This window comes from Lepidochelys kempii, chromosome 7, assembly GCF_965140285.1.
Source record: "Lepidochelys kempii isolate rLepKem1 chromosome 7, rLepKem1.hap1, whole genome shotgun sequence".
In the NCBI taxonomy this organism is placed as follows: domain Eukaryota; kingdom Metazoa; phylum Chordata; order Testudines; family Cheloniidae; genus Lepidochelys; species Lepidochelys kempii.
In genome coordinates, this window is record NC_136386.1 from 89,703,942 (window position 1) to 89,721,970 (window position 18,029).

General features: G+C 37.9%; 1 protein-coding gene across 2 annotated transcripts in view; it reads right to left on the reverse strand.

Moving 5' to 3' along the window:
• The window catches only part of PRKG1 (protein kinase cGMP-dependent 1), a 903,020-nt gene that overhangs the window by 748,423 nt on the left and 136,568 nt on the right, over window positions 1–18,029 (reverse strand). For both annotated transcript variants that reach the window (XM_073353692.2, XM_073353691.2), the window contains one exon: window positions 674–840. In XM_073353692.2, the coding sequence (XP_073209793.1) occupies window positions 674–840 (167 nt within the window). The remainder of the gene's footprint in view (window positions 1–673; window positions 841–18,029) is intronic.

Sequence of the window (18,029 nt, forward strand, 5' to 3'; positions counted from 1 at the left end):
ATGGTACGTACAGTTCAAAACTACGTTCTTCTTCAGTGTTTACCTGGTGTAACAAACTAACATAACTATAAGAGATGTTTCTGACAAGGAATAGGAAAATTATTGTTTGCATGTATATTTATTTTGCTATACCAGCCAGATATACCATAGTCCAGCTGTTTCTGACAGTGGCCAATGCCAGGGGCACCTCTCTCTGAAGCCTCTGGTACTAGCCAGTCTCAGAAACAAGATGCTCCAGGAGGTGGGGAAGTAATAGATTATCACCATTTTACAGTCAGCTCTTCTGAGCCCCAGTCCTGTGCCTTAACTACAAGACCATCCTTCTTTCTTTATGCTCTGAGCTTACATCAAGATCTACCAGCATAAACTCAAAGAACTTTACGCAGGTTCAGGTCAGTGCTAGTGGACCTCAATGTAGGGTCAGGGCCTTAGCTCACAATGAATTCTAGTACTAACATTTCAAAAACGAATAGACCATACAATCAGTCAGTAATCATATCTAAGTCGTATTTCACCTCTTTTTCAAACACACACACACACACACACACACACACGCTTTCCCTACAGATAAAAATAGATCTGTGTCAGGAAATATACTTTCAGTCTCGGTGCAGGCTGATAAGATGAAAAGGAAAAATTGAAATGGTCAAAGTGTCAGGGTTACAAACCATACCTTCCATGACATACACCAGTGAACCCACATCTCCTTCTTTGATGATGCAACTGTCTTTGCCATATTCCACTGGATACATACAATCCACAATCTCCTGGATCTGAGATAGTTCTAGATTCTTCATGAAGTCATTGTCAAGGATTGCCTCCTTTATTAGATCCTTGGACCTATGGCAAGAAAGGCAAGATTTATCCACTTGTCTGACAATTTAGTTAATTAACAGTATGTGAAGTTTAGCACATTCACACAGTGTCCTGGTGCGCTGATGGATGTATTTGCTTGTAAAGATTCCAATACTTTCCCAAAAAATCTGAAAGCAAAGTCCATCTGTGAAGAAATGAAAAATACAAAGGGGTATATGTGCACGTGTTTGTTAACTTGTGAATGCTTATCATAAATAGTACATTAGACATATCAAGTTTTGAAGAGAAGTAGAGTTCGATACTTATAATTTTGTCATCTCTTTTACCTACAGGTTTCATGTTTATACTGATGTCATGAGAATAACGTAACTACTCCAGTATTTATTCTCAATGTACACAAAACAAAAGAGAAATTTAAGATTTTGTGACTTGTAGTTTATTTATATTTGTATAATAATGACAAAAAATAGAGAATACAAAAAGTTGCAATAATGTACATGTTGGGCATTCCTTCTGTAGTATTAAGGATATTCCAAAAGTTCATTAAATACAACATAGAAAACATTATTACAGAAATAAGAATTAATTTATTTGATTATACATTAGTGGTGTCTTTAAGGAATTATTTTATTAGCATGTGCAAAAAATATACAATCGTTCGGGTTTTTTGCACGCAATTGCTTTAGAAGTAGAAGTCAGAGGTTCCCAGCTTAAGTAGCAACTTTTGATAGTGTTAGCAGGAAAGCAGTTTATTGTCAACATCGAGAATATAAAAAGGTATAAATTGTTAACCAGTTATTTTAACATCCTTATTCTTAGAATATTCTGGAATGTATAGCTGAATGTACAGTTTAACCTGTTTTTTCAGAAGTACTTCAGTATCTCTGCCACCACAGGATATATATTTTCTATGACCAACAGAATCGTTTCTAAATATTTTAGAAAGTTTTTACTGAGGTATCATCAACTCCTACTACGTGAAAGATCGTCTCCTATATTGAGTCCTCAGGTGTAACTGTTAAATAGTGTACTATTATTCATGCTCAACATATTTCCCTCAGATTGTCTATCATGTCCATCTTAAGCCATCTGTTAGTACAGAGTAATAAGATCACAACACAATTTAAAAAAAAGCTTCTTAAAGGATTTTGTACAAATGAATACCTGAGGATGGTATGTGTACAAACTAGGGATTAACAAAGATAATTTAAATAAGGATCATTTGGAAGCAATATCTTTGTCATTAATCCATCTCTGTTTGATACCTTTGTCTTTAGCATTTGTGGGATCACACACATATACACTTTTACTCTACATGTTGGCTTTATATAAACATTTGATTAGAGTGCAAATGATTTTTACTTTTTAGAGAGCAGACACTAACAAAAACAAAACGGCTACTACATTTACAACAAGCTGGGATTTTAAAAGAGGGAGTATTAATGTTCAGTAAGTCAATCATCACCTGGTGTTAGGAAGAGTTATTTTCCCCAAAACCCGCTCCTTATACTAGATTACAAAATATGCCAGGTCTGTGGGGTGAGGAGCGTCCTTTTGTGGACTCAAAATAGTGGACCAAATGATCTATTGGCCTGTTCCAGGATAACAAAGCTCGTAAGAATTTGAATTTTAAAAATTCACTTCAAAGTCTATCTATCTATAATAAAGAAGATGTAAAAGGTATCTTATTGTATTGAAGCACTTTGACTTGATTAATTTGATTAGTGACTCCTTGGGTCTACTTCTGATTTCATTTACACCAGATGATTACTTGATTTAAATGACAGGTTTCAGAGTAGCAGCCGTGTTAGTCTGTATTCGCAAAAAGAAAAGGAGTACTTGTGGCACCTTAGCGACAAACCAATTTATTTGAGCATAAGCTTTCGTGAGCTACACCTCACTTTTGTGCATCCGCTGAAGTGAGCTGTAGCTCACGAAAGCTTACGCTCAGATAAATTGGTTAGTCTCTAAGGTGCCACAAGTACTCCTTTTGATTTAAATGAAGTCTCATGATTTCCCCCAGTGAAACTGACATCAAAATCAGGCCCCACATCTAAAAGGCTTAGATGGTTCATGTCCTGGGTAGTCAGTTTACTTATACAGTACATTACCAGATAGTCTGTCACTACTATATTCGACGTTCAGACAGAAGAGCATATTTTCTGTCAGTGTAAATTGTTATCGTTATACTGAAGTCAATATACTTCAATGGAGCAATGACAATTGAAACCTGCCAAATGATCTGCCGTTCTCAGTTAAATTCATTCTAGTGCTGCAGACCCTCACAAAACTGTATGCAACACTTAAGCTCCACATAAAGTGGAAGCAAGATATGCGGGGAACATGCAGGAATCACACACCCTTGGCATGATGTTAATTTTAACTTCTCAGCAGCTGTTTGCACACCAACATGCTGGTGGTAGCTACAAGAGGATGCTTCGCTGCCACCCAGCTCCTCCCATCCTCCCTGTTCATGAGGTGGCTGCTTGGTCCTAACGGAGCAGTGTTGTTTCCACCTTTTCCTCCTGCACATTTCCTCAGTGCCTAGTCCGACTATTAAGAGTAGATGTTAAACTCCTTTCCCCAGATCAAACGCACAAGTGGTAGGTAGGACCATGTGTAGAGTCTAAGCACTGGGATGAAGTTTACTATATGAAAGTATAATCTAGCAATATAAAACAAGTTTATTTCAAGACACAACCACATTTTCTTGAACAGGAGCCCAGGTTGTGGCTCTAGAAGCTTAAAACAAAAATGAAAATCTAGAAAATACGTACTTAAAAATACACTTGTTTTTCTTGCATTATAGAAATTGTCTTTCAAAATAAGTCTTGTGGATATTACTCCATATAGCATGTGTGTTTCAAGTGTATTGGGAAAACACAGATCAACCTTATGTTAGGCATAGAATTTATTCTTTAATGTCAAATATGGCTTTCAATCTTCTATTTCATTGAAATATTCTAAACAAAATGCTTTACATCAAACACAAACAGCACTGACCTAATTGATGTGTCTGGAGCACAGAAGCCTTTTCAGTATGACTTAGAAAAACAGCTAGACTAGCTTTGTGGAAAACTTTTTACTTTCATGATATCTAATTAAAGTTAAAATGTCATCATTATGATTACTAGGGCAAGCAAATAAAAACAACCCAAACCACACCTATTCTTTTATTGCTTTTGTTCTTGGTAATGAAAGACTATGGAAATTTATAAGGATGAAGAAATGGATATTCAGCTTCCTCCCTCATTGGCTTCTCTATGCTACTACAAGACTGAGCCTTTGTCATGCTCTCAGAAGTACTGTTTTAATACTGTGATTTGCCTAAGTGCTTTCTTGGTGCTTCCTACCCTTCAAAAAAAAAAAAAAAAAACAGATGATGCTCACCACACCAGAGTGTTCATTATTTACATTCACAGAGTGCCAACAAATATAACAGAAACCTCCACGTTAATCGTATCAACTAACATTACATTTACAGACATTTATTTCAGTTTTAATTGTCAAAACAAGACTCTTCTTGATAAAATAAGGTCCAATTCTTTCAAATAGAGAGTGTTCATAATAAATAAGAATAAGAATATCCATCAAGTGACTGTAGGGAATTCAGACACAGAGTGAAAGCCAAATCTGATCAGTTAGGGAGGCAACAGAAAATTATATAAATTATTGCAGACTATGAAAAGTAAAGGTAGGGGGAACACAACTCAGGGGCTCCAGAAGGGGCCTCAGAAAGTCTGAATGATAAAGCAGGCAAAAGGAGCAGAAAAACCATTAGGAATTCTCTTTCGGGGAACAGAAGCCACAGAGCAAGTATGATACAAGTAAACTACAGGAATTGGTAACATTTTCACACAGACTTCCTATCTCCATGTAAGGAAAGCTCAGACATAGTATGTTTACAGCGTATGAAGGTCCTACAAAGAAGCACATGAAGAAGGATTGCAGAAATTAAGGCTACGACCCACTAAATCACTGAGACCGTTTCCCTACCAGTACAGGACACTCTGACGAGACAAAAGATATGCCAAATATTATATTGATAATACTTCATCTTAGCCAAAAGTGAAAAATCATACAAATAAATGTCTCCACAGACTATTGTGGATAATCTTGATTTCAATCACATTTACCCATCAACATATCATTAAAAATAGTCATTTTTAGAAGTAGTCAGCCTTAGACAGACATTTTTAGTAGAAGACAACAACCACAGTGATGAGCACTATTTCAATGTCTGTAAACAGTCTTCCTCTTCATGCAGAGAAACCACATATGAATGAATGAATGAATCCCCCAGTGTTTACACAGGTAAGCTTATGCCAGTGTTCACATCCTATCACCACCTTCAAAAAAAATTGCTTGAGCAACGTGAATTCCTTTAATCAATGATTTTTTGCATCCATTTTATAAAATAATGCTCAACTTGAACTAATCCAAAATTAAGTGCAAATATATGGTCATGATTACAGTAAGACTTATTCTGTTGTGCCAAGGGGTGGATATTTGTCAGCCTGGTAATATACAGAATTACTTGTGTAAGTCCAGTACCATTCCTAGATACTTAACTTTCTCTAGCTTGTCTAATAAACACAGTTTTCATACAATAAAATTAATTTTGGAAGTATTTCAGATTTTAAAAATGTATTTTATATAGGATATTTATCCAAGCATGTGAAATTAATTCATACACAGCATAATGAAACTTATATTTTATCACCCATTATTCCTTAATTTTTAGTTTTATAAAATTGCATCAATCCCTGAACTAAGAAAAGTATGCATCTAAACTTTTTGACAGAGAAGGATAGACAGCCCCAAAGTATGTTCTTTTCAATCAAGAGTAAGTGGTTTAATAATGGACAGTTACTGCATTCTCTTTTTATGTTTGAAGGAGACTCACTATTTCATTTGTATTTTCTGATTTGCTATCCCAATGGAGGCCATCTGTAAGTAAAATAAACCTACAATATTTTTAATGGAGCAGGCTATCTCCAGATGACCCCATTTGAAGAAGAGTTCCCTTTCATGAATATTTATTTAATATGGAGTTTAATTTTTACGGGACACTCAGACTAGAAAGTAGCACTTATTCATTTTCTTATTACTCTCTAAAGGAAGATACAAGAATAGTTAGGAACCCTGGCAATAAGCAGTCATTGTGTTCTGAGGAAGTTAATGATTAATTATAATGGAGAAACTATCAGGAATAAGAGGGGAAATAATGGCACTCAACAACTCCATAGACTTCAATCTTTTCCAAGTCAATTTTAATACCATCAAGATAATCAATAAGGCAATAGGACAGCCACCAAACTAATTATATTGGGACTGATAGGATTTGAAAAAGAGTATCTTAAACATTTATTTAAATAATTGTGCTATATAAAGGCCCAGATCTTCAGCTGTGACCTCCTCTCAAGAGAAGATTCAACAGTGACTTTAAACCACCTTTCAAGTTACCAAGCCTGAGCTGGCTGTGTAACAGTTCTGTACTCAAGTGTGTATGTTTGAGTATCTCTAACTTGTGTCGCTGCCAACAGCTCCAAGGAGCCAATATGGCAGTTGAAGACTGCCAGAACACACAGAAGATACAGCTACACACCCTACACCAGCAAGGGGAAGACTTGGCTCAGAAGCCACTACACTAGCTATCTGCCCACAGAGCCTCTCTCTACACTGGAGTGATCCACCTATGCCAGGTGTAGAGCTGCTTTTTGGAAGTGGGCACACTTCAGTGCAGAATTTGGCCCAATTAGCGAACAAGCTGTTGATAACACCTGCATAAAATGTGAGAAGTTTCACTAAAATAGGAAGATTTACTATAGTGGGCAATTCAAAATAACATGAAGTACTACACAACCTTAGATTACAAGAGAAATTAATGCTACAGTAATTAGTAATGTACACAGTAATGCACCAAAACCTCATGTGACAGACTGGAGTTAATCTGTCAGTAATTCACATTTTAGAGAAACCAGAATTCATGTTAAGAATATGATCCCAGTCTCTTGAAACACTGGGCTAAAAGCAGGCAATTAGCTGTCTGCTAGAACAACAATTTCAGTGACATACAATAAATACAAGAACAAAGTTTAATTAACATCCCAAAAGGATTTTTCAACATCCGACAATCACTCAAAGGAGAGGAAAGAGAAAATGCAAATGTGGATGGAAAGACCCAGATCCTGCATAACATCAGGAAAATGTGCATTGGTATAGCTGAACCCACCCCTAGCCCTAATGTGGATGTGCTGCATGGCATGAACTGGAGCATGCTTAATGGAATTTACTCTCTACTTTTTGGTGAAGATTGCACCAGTGAAGTTTACACTGGTGCCAATTTCCCTGATTTAGACAGGCTGCCATTTGTGTGGTTTGTACCTTCAAAAGGGACATTTAGAGAAACAAAGGTGGACCAAGTATATGGGAAGGGAAACAGCACTCTACGCAAGCCAGAACAAATTTAGGAACAGAGATCAGGAACATAACTTGGGGCATCCAGTATAAACATACCAGCTACACCAGAAACACCTGAAGGGAAGCAGCTAGGGGCAAAACTAGAAGGAAATATATCAGGCAGACTGGCTGGCTAAGACGACTAGAGAAAATAAAGTGCCTTTTCAGAAGGTAACATATTTTGTCTTCAGTTCCCCTTAGGTGTAATTGAAGTATCTGATAGAGTTTTTCCAGAAAACCAGAATAGTTTTGTACAAAAGTGATGTTTTAAATTGAACCTCTCTATATACTTAATAAATCTTATTTTTAACTAACTGCTTGACTCTTCAATATGGAAATTTCATGCAGATCATCACAGATGGGAAACAAACTTGCCTGGAGCCTACCCATACAAAAATTCTCAGTTAGTGGCTCCCAGACTAAGTACCACATATAATAGGGAAGGACTTGCAGGGCTTTGGGTTATGAGATACACAATAAATGCTTACTGAGGAGAATGGAGTTCAGGAAGGTAAAAAATAAAATCTTAATGTTGGTGAGGTCTATCTCTTGCAAACTGACCCCTTAGAACCATCAAAAGTATGTCTTTCTTGTGTTATTACATCACTGTGATGGGGGGGAAAAAAACTCCTATGAGCCAAATACAGTTCATTTCATTACATGCAAATAAATCCATTCGGTTTGTTTAAATTTAGGGTTAAATTCTGCCTTTTTGGAATGGTCTCTGAATACCTCCAGATCAGCAGCTAGGACTGCAGTCCTTTCCCACTTGGAGTTCAACAGACTACTGTAAAAGAGACATGCTGTAGGATCAGGCCCTTTTAGAGTGTAAGTCCTGCAGGACTCCAGACTACCACCACAGTATTCTCCTATTTAAATCCATCACACATGATGTTTTAAAATGAGGACATTTTGCTACAAAATTAAAACATGGCAACAGAGATACACATTTCCTATTTACAGTCTGGGAGCAAGTACCAGGAAATGTTGTCTAATCTAGCTTTCCATTAGCTATTCAATGGGACCCAAACTGTCTGTAAAAGTCTCAAAGGCAATTTATGAGAAGTAGAGAAACTTAATTCAAATGATACCTTGAGTTACTTCCTTTTTATAAGGCATTATCCATGCCACGGGCTAATAAACTCCAAGGGAAAAAGCTGGAAAGCGTATTAATTCAGGATGTGATTATTACCAAATTTACAGAGTATTTTCAAGTTACTGTTATAACGCTTGCCTACCTGTGATCCTTTGATTTAAGTCATTCATGACATCTACAAAGCTTTCATCTATCAACCCTTTCCCCATTAAAGTCCTGATTCAGGAAAGCTTTTAACACACATGCTTAAGTCCTTCTCTGTTCAGTACAGTACATTATGTTAAATTTATACTTGCTGTCCTGAAGCAGGGCATACCTACAGAAGAGGATGATTTCTGGTGGTAACTGGCCAAATAGTTTAAAAAAAGTCTTTAAAAAAGTATTTAAAAATAGTCTTTAAAAAAAAAAACCAAAAAACACACCACGAACAAAAAGAACCTAAGAATTATCCATTATGTTAAAAGAATGCAAAGTTAATTTACCAAAAGGGGAGAAAAAAATAATCAGGAAATATTAAGGTTTTACATGTACAGTACAAAAAGAAAGATGTTTAGAAGGTTCTGGATGCAGAAGTAGCCATTAGGACATAAAAGTAACTTGTTCTTTCATGGGAAGAGTACAGAAGAATCAGATTACCAAACTGATATTCAATCCAGAGAGGGTTGTTGTATACCAGATTACTCATGCATATTGATTCACATATGGTATCTTCTTTTTTGGTTTGTAAATTATATGTTTGCTTATGCAACTAAATTGTGAAAGCTGTAAACTGCTACTCACTCTGAGCAATCAAAGATGCAGAAGTTATGGAGGGATCTACAGTGAAAATGTCTCAATCCATTAACCATATCAAAGTGACCACCACCAGAACAGCAAAAAGTTGAGGGAAACCTGTTTACACACACACACACACACTTCTGGTGGTTGTACCTAGATCTCGCATGTGTGGTTTGAATCTTCCTATATAAAATATGCAAGCAGAAGCTTAGACTCCATATGCTTGAGAAGATAGCCTAAAAATCAGAGATCAAACTTATTCCCTTTTTCAGATGTAGTTTTGTACTTGCGGCAATTTTGTTACAGGACATATTATTTGTGGGAGGTTAAATAAAAATATGTTTTCACTATGGGAATTTTGCATTAAGGAGTGGATTAAGGTATATGTGTAGCATATGAGTATTATGGCTTTTTGTTGTACAGGAGCAAAGTGGTTGAAGATTTTAAATCTTTTGGATAGGGAATTCTAGGAAATGTCCTTCTATAAAAAAAATCTTAGAGGTAAAATGGAGCAGGCAGAAATCTAGGCCTAGCAATAATCTTTAAATTTTGTTTGTGCTGCTGTATCTCCTTACACTAGGTGGTTGTATTTTACTTGTGTATTTTGGGAATATTTTTCTTGTGTTTTTTTCTTAAGAGAATTTTAAATATAATCATTCCTAGGTTTGACAGATATTCTAACCTCATGGATTGGAAACAGAATAAAAGTCAAGTCCAAAGTTGAAGGAAAAATAGACCCCTTTTCCTTTAACATGCATGCATAACACCTGTGAACAACTGATTTTCCATCAAGTGCAGTACAAAACCTGTTTTGTGTTCCTCCCAGCATCTTAACTAAAAAAGAAAACAGAAGCATTGCTCAACAGGAGAATTTGTAAGCCTCATGATCATGTGATTAGAGTGAATTTTTAGAAGTGTTCACTTACGCAAAGTACAACAGTTCACTGGCAAGAAGGGTATTCGACAACACGAAGGGACCACCACTTTTGGACTAGTACACAACTTTTGAAATGGAGTGTTTGGAACTGAAAAAACCTAGACCCTAGAGAAATTAAATGTGGTTTTTGACCTAAATTTTTTTAAAAATGAAACATTTGGTCTTTAAAAAAAAAAACTCACCACACGCACACCACAAACACACCACACCATGAAGAGTATTTGTCACACTTGTTTCTAAAGTTTTATTGTTTACTTCCTTATGAGAAAGAGTTTCCAAATTATAAGCTGTGTTGACTGTGCACCCCAGTGTGAATATCTAAATATGCCATTAATATATTTTACTGCTAGGCTGAAATTATCTTCTTCATTTAAATTTTTTTAAAAAAAATATGCAATTCACCTGCAGTTTTGCTCACTATATCATGTTTTAGCTTTCCTCATTAAAGTGCAAGCAAAAATTACATGGAAGAATGTCAATACAATGTCCCAATCACCCAAGCTAAAGTGTACCTTTAGCCTAAAATTTAGTAATGTCTTTCAAAGCCTATCTGTCTAGGCAATAGAAAACCATATTCTTTGTAATTATTTCACTGTAACTATAGGGACATCACACTCACCGACACAAGACTAGAACATGCCTCGCTCTCAAAGATTTGGGGGTCTCTGGGGCAGTGAGTTTCATTTTGAGGAGCAACTCCCAGTGCCTCTGTAATGTCATGAACATGGCACTCCAGTAAATCCTTGTTTAGCTAAAGCAAATAGCTCCACAAGGTAATAGATGCCCAAAGAGTATTTATCATAGGAAAAGACTATAAAAAAATCAGTTATGAAAATAACTTGGTTCAGATGGTTAACTAGGAAACTTGCAAAGTGATTCTGACAGAGGAATGGGTAGCTATCCATAGCTTATATTTCTTTTCGAGGAGGAGGACAAACATTGCTAATAGAGATTTATAATAAAATACACACACACACACACACACCCCTTCATCCCATTAAGATACAGTGAGTGACACCTGTGAGAGACAGTTAACACCTGTGTTTACACACAATTAAATATTTGAAAAATAAATTAGCATCTCTAAAGATCTTCCCGAGTGAGAGGGGAAATTCATTTTTAAAAACACTTATTGTATGTGCACATCTGCCTTCAAAAGGGCTATTTCAGGATAAAATGGAATAGGAAGTCTAGTAATGAATACAACCCTGAATGGATTTGGGGACCACCATTTTAGGGATAATCAACCAGAACAGCTGAGTAAATACCTTTTGTGAAAGATGCCAGATATGATGGTGAATTCTGTAAACTTAAATATCAAATTATCTCTCTTGACAAGATTTAATCAGGGGAAAGAAGAGCAAGTGCAACAAGATAATGGGCCACAATAACGAAGGTGTGCGTTGATACAAGATCAGTCTCCGAGTTAGAAAAGAAAGGAATTGCTGACTGCATCTCTCTGACCAAAGCAGAGCCAAGAAAAGGATGCTGCTTTATGCACATATATTTTCCTTTATATTCACTTTAATTACGTTTAGTGTACCTATCTTGCTGAGTTTTGCAAAGTATCCAGATTAAGTATGTAAGACTTCTTTTTTTTGTTGGAATTTGATGTTTTCTCTCTACTCTAAGAGAGACAGGCTGTCTCCAAAACAGAAAACAGTCCTCAGGACACCGGGGGGTTGAAGGCCCATCTCAGTGGTCTTAGTCAAAAGGTGCCCCACACTGGGCAACACAGGGCTAATAAATTATTATGGGCTCAGCCAGCCTTAACCCCCCATCCCGGCCAACTTCTGAGAGATGTCAGACCTGGAGAGAGGACCTTAAAACAGCAGTTTGTGTCAGACAAAAAGAGAGAAGACCTTGAATCTTCCTCTCCTAGAAAGAGGGCTGGCTTTAGGCAAGAGCTCCTCAGATGACCACTGTGTGATGGTCCCTCCCTGAAAGAAGGGCAGACTAATACTGACTGATCTTCGGGAGGATTATTTCTTCATAGAAGCCTGTGAGCCTTGTTGGGGCCACAGCTGAAGGCTCTCTGAAAGAGAATTTGTTTTTGCATTTGTTGACAACTATGGAAGGGACTGACTGTGTGGGGCTCAGCCTTTTATGACTTTAGTGGAATACCCAGACATTGCAGACTAGAAGCCCATGTGAGTGCAGGGGCCTGCCCCAGAGCCTAGGTGGTGCCCTGAGGAACTAAAAGGAAACACAGCATATCAATGAAAGTGCACAGAAATACCTTCCAGATCAGCTCACTGTTGGAGGCTAGAACTGGCTTCAGTGAATGAAGTCACAATATGGGGAAAATTCCTTAGCTGGCTATGGCCAGGAAGTTAAATGTTCAAGAACTGGGGCTCTAAAGCAGCTACGTGCAGAATGAGATTCACCTGCTAGTACCTCAAGGGACTAGTGAATGTTTGAGAGCAGAGTTCTATACTGTCTTGTGCTAGGGAACCAACATCAAATAGGAATGCAGTCTATGCAGTCTAATTAGAGACTGGCCTATTCTCCTCTCAAAACACATGTATCTTTTACAATGTCAACGGGAGCAATGCACACATAGCAAGAGGTGACTAGACCAGAGCTGTCCAATTGTCCTACCCCTCTGAGTGCGTTTTCTGAAGACTGACTATATCTGAAACAGAGCTAGGAAATAGAACCGTTTCCAGATTCAGCTCTGACCAAAAAAAAAAAGAAAAAAAGAAAATATCAGAGGTGGGGATGTTCAGATCCACCACTGATAGTCTGAATAGCCTCTCTCACCAAAACTGGAAGATATTCTAGATAGAGAAGTTCTGGACTCTTTCTAAATATGATCTAACTATCATGGAGCTTCTGTTGTATAAATTACTCGTAGTTCCTGCTGCTTTATTTAGTAAAAGAAAGCACTCTTGTTAAACAGGAATTTAGGTTTGTTATATTGGCTGAAGACTTTGTAAAATAATCAATGCTTATTAGCTCACAGCTAGACAGATAAATTAATATTGAATGTGTAACTGTTCTGTGTGTGTGTTAGGCTTTTTAAAGACTTGCAGTTTGCCATTTAATAAACTATAAAATCTAACTTCCAATCACCAAGTTCTTAACTGCAATTGCTCAGTAGGTATAACATAGTTTCAATTATTAAAAAATTAGGACTTTTCAAAAACCTAATAATCTGCCTTGAAAACCAGATGCATTAAATTAAGGTCTGTATAACCTACTGTAAATACAGATTGAACCAACTCTTCTGGTCAGCATCCAGTTAATCTCAGATAGCACACTGGATACCCCATGCTTACTGTCTCTTTTTCTAATTTGATAAAATTAGTTAAAATGTATTAACATTAGCCTGCCATAGGAAAGGAATAATGAGGCAGATTGAATAAAATATTTCTTACAACTACAGGTGACCAAAGTTCAGTATTAAATTATTCTGTCGTTACAGAACACTTTTCTTCCAGTGTGCAGATTAAAACAAGTCTTTTTTTTTAAATGACCCCCTACTCCTACACCTGTTTTGGCAGAAGTTTAAACATACTTTTCTCCTTTTAGGAAGGAACGAACAGTATTTTGCACTTGTAATTGGAAGGAGCTAAAACAGATAACACCTAGTGCCAGCACTACTGTAACAGAAATAAATTGGTGAAAGAACAAATTCATGAGTTTTTGTTCATGAATAAAAACTTTTTTGGGAGAAAAAAAAGCCACACACAGCAAAAGGCTAATTATTGCCATCATTTTGGGACTTTCTGTAGCAGAAATTATGAGGGGTGTCTGTGCATCACAGAAAGAAGAACTTGTAGACTTGGCTTCTCAATACAGCCTAGCTACTCAGTTAAAAGTTTTGCTATGCCATACATCATTTTGACTAAGATTTTAGGTTCTGTGGATGCATTATAACAATTTGCTTGTGTCCTTACTAAATACGATTTTTCAGAGCCAATACTTGCCTTAAATGGCCATGAAAGCTATTTTAAGCTTTACTGTACACATCCCGATTTCAGCGAGAGTGCTAGTAATAACATATGTTCTTAGTCAACCTTATATGAGGAAGCTCTGAACAGACTGCTGCTTTGTCATGCTTGGATGTGAATCGAGCCGCTAACAATGAAAATAAATGTACATAGTGTACTGCTTTTCTCTAACACCTACAATCAAATCTAGATATTCATTTCATAATTTTGACCGAAGGGATATTATTCTAGACAGATGATAGTAAAAGATAGCATTCAGAACACAAGTGCTGTCTTCTACAGAAGTCTGTTCAGTTAGCAAGCAAGACTAATTGAGTTAGCATCTTGAAATCCTTGAATAAAAAGCACTATGTAGCTGAAACATATTTTTTTCTTCGTTAAATGTGACTAATCAATGGACACTTGTGGGGGTAGGGAGCGTGATCCAGGGATCTTTTGGTGCCAACTGGCAGATGGGTGCATAAAGGCTGCAAGACCCAGTGTATCTACATAGTAATTCACCAAAGAGAGTCATGCAAGGTCTCTGCTGATAGCTTGTATCACAGTGGTCTTCATAATTATTGTGAAACGTACGCACAGATAATATGCGAGGAGTTACGTCCATATACACCTAACATTATGTTCTTAATGTCTGGACTTGGAGCTGGTCACCTAATGTGAAAAAAAAAGGTTTCTTTCAAGCAGAAGATATTTGTTTAATCGCTCTGTCTACATGTAAATTGAGTATCATACTTCACAATGTACACCTATTTCCAATCTGAGCAAAATCCTAATCCAGTAATTGCAAAGACTCTGGGGAGATCCTAGAAAGGAAAACACAAGCAGCAGGGCTTATCCTGTTTGCAAGTGAAGACAATGGATTTGTGGACTATACCCATAGAGAAACAAGGTAGAGGAGGTAATATCTTTCATTGGATCAGAACTTCTCTTCATGGAGCTAACACAGCATTCTCCTTCATGTCCAAGGAAGGAAGCAGAGACAGAGCTGAAGAAAAGCTCTGTGTAGCTTGAGAGCTTGTACCTTCCACTGACAGAAGCTGGGCCAATAAAAGATATTACGTCACCCCACCTTCTCTCTTTCATATCATAGGACCAACACAGCTACAACAACACTGTATATAAACTATAGAGACAGACACACGCTGGATCCTTCCACTGAGGAGTCAAGAAGACAGCATGCTTGCCTCATGACTGGAAGATCACAGCCAAGCAAAACTGCAATATGGTGGAAGGATTTTGGATGAGCTTTTTCTCTACACAGATATTTTCTGAATATCTTGTCAGTTAAGTTTCGACTCTAGTATGCACATTATGATTTTACTTTGTATGTAACCCAGGGATCGGCAACCTTTGGCACGTGACCCACCAGGGTAAGCCCCCTGGTGGGCTGGGCCAGTTTGTTTACCTGCCACGTCCGCTGGTTCGGCTGATCGCGGCTCCCACTGGCCGCGGTTCACCGCTCCAGGCCAATGGGGGGCTGCGGGAAGCAGTGCAGGCCAAGGGATGTGCTGTCCACCGTTTTCTGCAGCCCCCATTGGCCTGGAGCGGCAAACCGCAGCCTGTGGGAGCCGCGATTGGCCAAACCTGTGGACATGGCAGGTAAACAAACCGGCCCAGCCCACTGAGGGCTTACCCTGGCGGGCTGCATGCCAAAGGTTTCTGATCCCTGATGTAACCCTTTGTTTCCAATATTTCAGCTTGCTATCATTGAATCTCTGTTTTGTTAAATTTATACTTTATTTTTCTGTAAAGAAATCTAAGTAGTGTGTGTTCAGCAGAGCTGTATTCTACTGTGTAACTGGTAAGCTGTGGTGTACTGTTCCTTTGAAAATAGAGGCTCTGGAAATTCTGTGAGTGTCCAGTGGATTGGGGACTGAGCACTCCAGGGAGACACTTAGAGGACTTGGGGTTTGAACTGTACTTATCATTAACGTATAAAGAGAGAGAAGAGCCCACAGAGGCCTAGAAGGCAGTGCTTGTGGTACCAGAGGCTGGCGGTGTTAGGGAATTGACTCACAGCAGGCACAGACATGCTTCCTAAGGGGAGGTGGAAGTGAGGCACCTCACAACCCAAGGGACTCCTAGGCAGCATCACAGAGAGGGACCCTCTTCCCCTGCCCCACATACACCCCTGTTTTCTCCATTCAGAAATGTTTCTAATTTTTTTTACACATGAGAAAGGGAATGTTATATACGCAGCTTGCTAAATGGAGACAATGAATGTCATGCTTTTTTCTACTAATCACCCAAATTAAAAATTAATCCTCAAACTGTAGAAGTTTCACAATCCAGATATGAAGCTTCATCACCCTCAGGGTATGCTTTATCTTTTGAGAAATGTGCAGGAAGTAGTTATGCAACCAGACAACTGATTTAACTTCCAGGAATTGCTTTGGAGAAGCTCTACGTTGGCTTCTCCAATGATACCTACTGACAAAACACAAACACCCTTTTAGGATCCTGCAATTTTATCAAGCCTACTAAGCGAGAGACAAGATACTTACGGCACAGGAGATACAGTTATATAAAACAAAAAAGGGCATACAAGAGAAAAAAAGTGCCTTTTTGCTAATGGCCCCACCCCTTTTAAAAATATGAAACATTGTCAATATTTTTACATTGATTTGCTGAGGTAGCAACTCTTATCCTCTATATGGGCACTGCTTAAAAGTGCCATTGATTCTAGAAAGTGATCCTCAAAAAAGGGTCAAGGAGCTCAATATTTATTGTCTCTCGGTGACCCCTGTATTACCTTTACCAATAAAGAGCTATATGGGCAGATTCTCTGGTCTCCTAAAAAACTTAAGCAGTGCAGAGTGGCCTTAAAACGCCCCGAGATTCCCAGCAGATAGTTCTACCTGTGTAAGTAGAACCTCCAATGGCACCAAACAGGCGGAAGCAATGGAGATAAGCAGAGGCTGGGAGGTTAAGGGGGATGAGGGCACGTCACAGTAAGGATTTGGCAAAGCTGAGCAATGCTACCTCGGAGCCTTTCCTAGCATAAGAGACATTACACCAGCTTTCTCAGAAGTGGAAGAAGAGGGTAGACCCCCTCCTGGAGCAAAGTGTCCCTGAATTAGGGAGCCACATCCAGATCCCTGTGTTCAGCACTGTCAGCTACGTCTGACTGGAGAATCAGGACAACACGTTTCTAACGTGCTGCACAGTGACTAGCCTGGGAACTTGAAATCAAGTTAGTTTCTGGCTTGTGTTGTACCACCAGTTTCTATGATACTTCAACTAGAACTTATTAAATGACTCTACTGAATACATGCTGTTCTGAAAAGAATGCAGCACACTCAATAGTAGCTGTATGAGCTCCACAGTGCTAACAAAAAGGTAAAAATAATGTCACTAAAGTAAGCTCAGTAAACTCAGATTCAGAATACATACAGAGAACAAGATTACAAAACTACCATATTTCGTAAATTTGACCATAGCATAATCAAAGCATTAAAATTTAGATCTTTAAGGCTGTTTCTAGACCTATTTACACCAAATTTTTTGAAGATTCTCTCCTTCCTTAGGAATTACTGCCTCTGCAGGTCCTACCTGGTTCTCTCAGTCATGTCTGGAGACCTGTGTACTGCTGCAATTCACAAGTCAGCCAGTTCTCCATCTACTGTACATGTGCTACCAGTTTCCACACACTCCAAATGCCATAGGCTAGTAGATTTATGAAAATATTCATTTTGTAAAGCTTTTCCTCAAACAAAAATGGTTTATCCATTTGCACCATTTTGTGACAATGTTACCACTACAACCTTGTCTTGAAATTTTATGTTCAGCAAGTACTATTACTTACTACTAAATGCAATTATACAATCTTCTTCAGACCACTTTGTCTTATGGCAAAAGAAATTCTCACTACTTGCAGATTCTTTTCCATAGCATAGAATTTTTTTCAAAGGTGTTACAATAAATTGATCTAGTTCTTAATTACAATTGCCTATTACTGTGATGCTCTGTATCCCTGTATTCACCC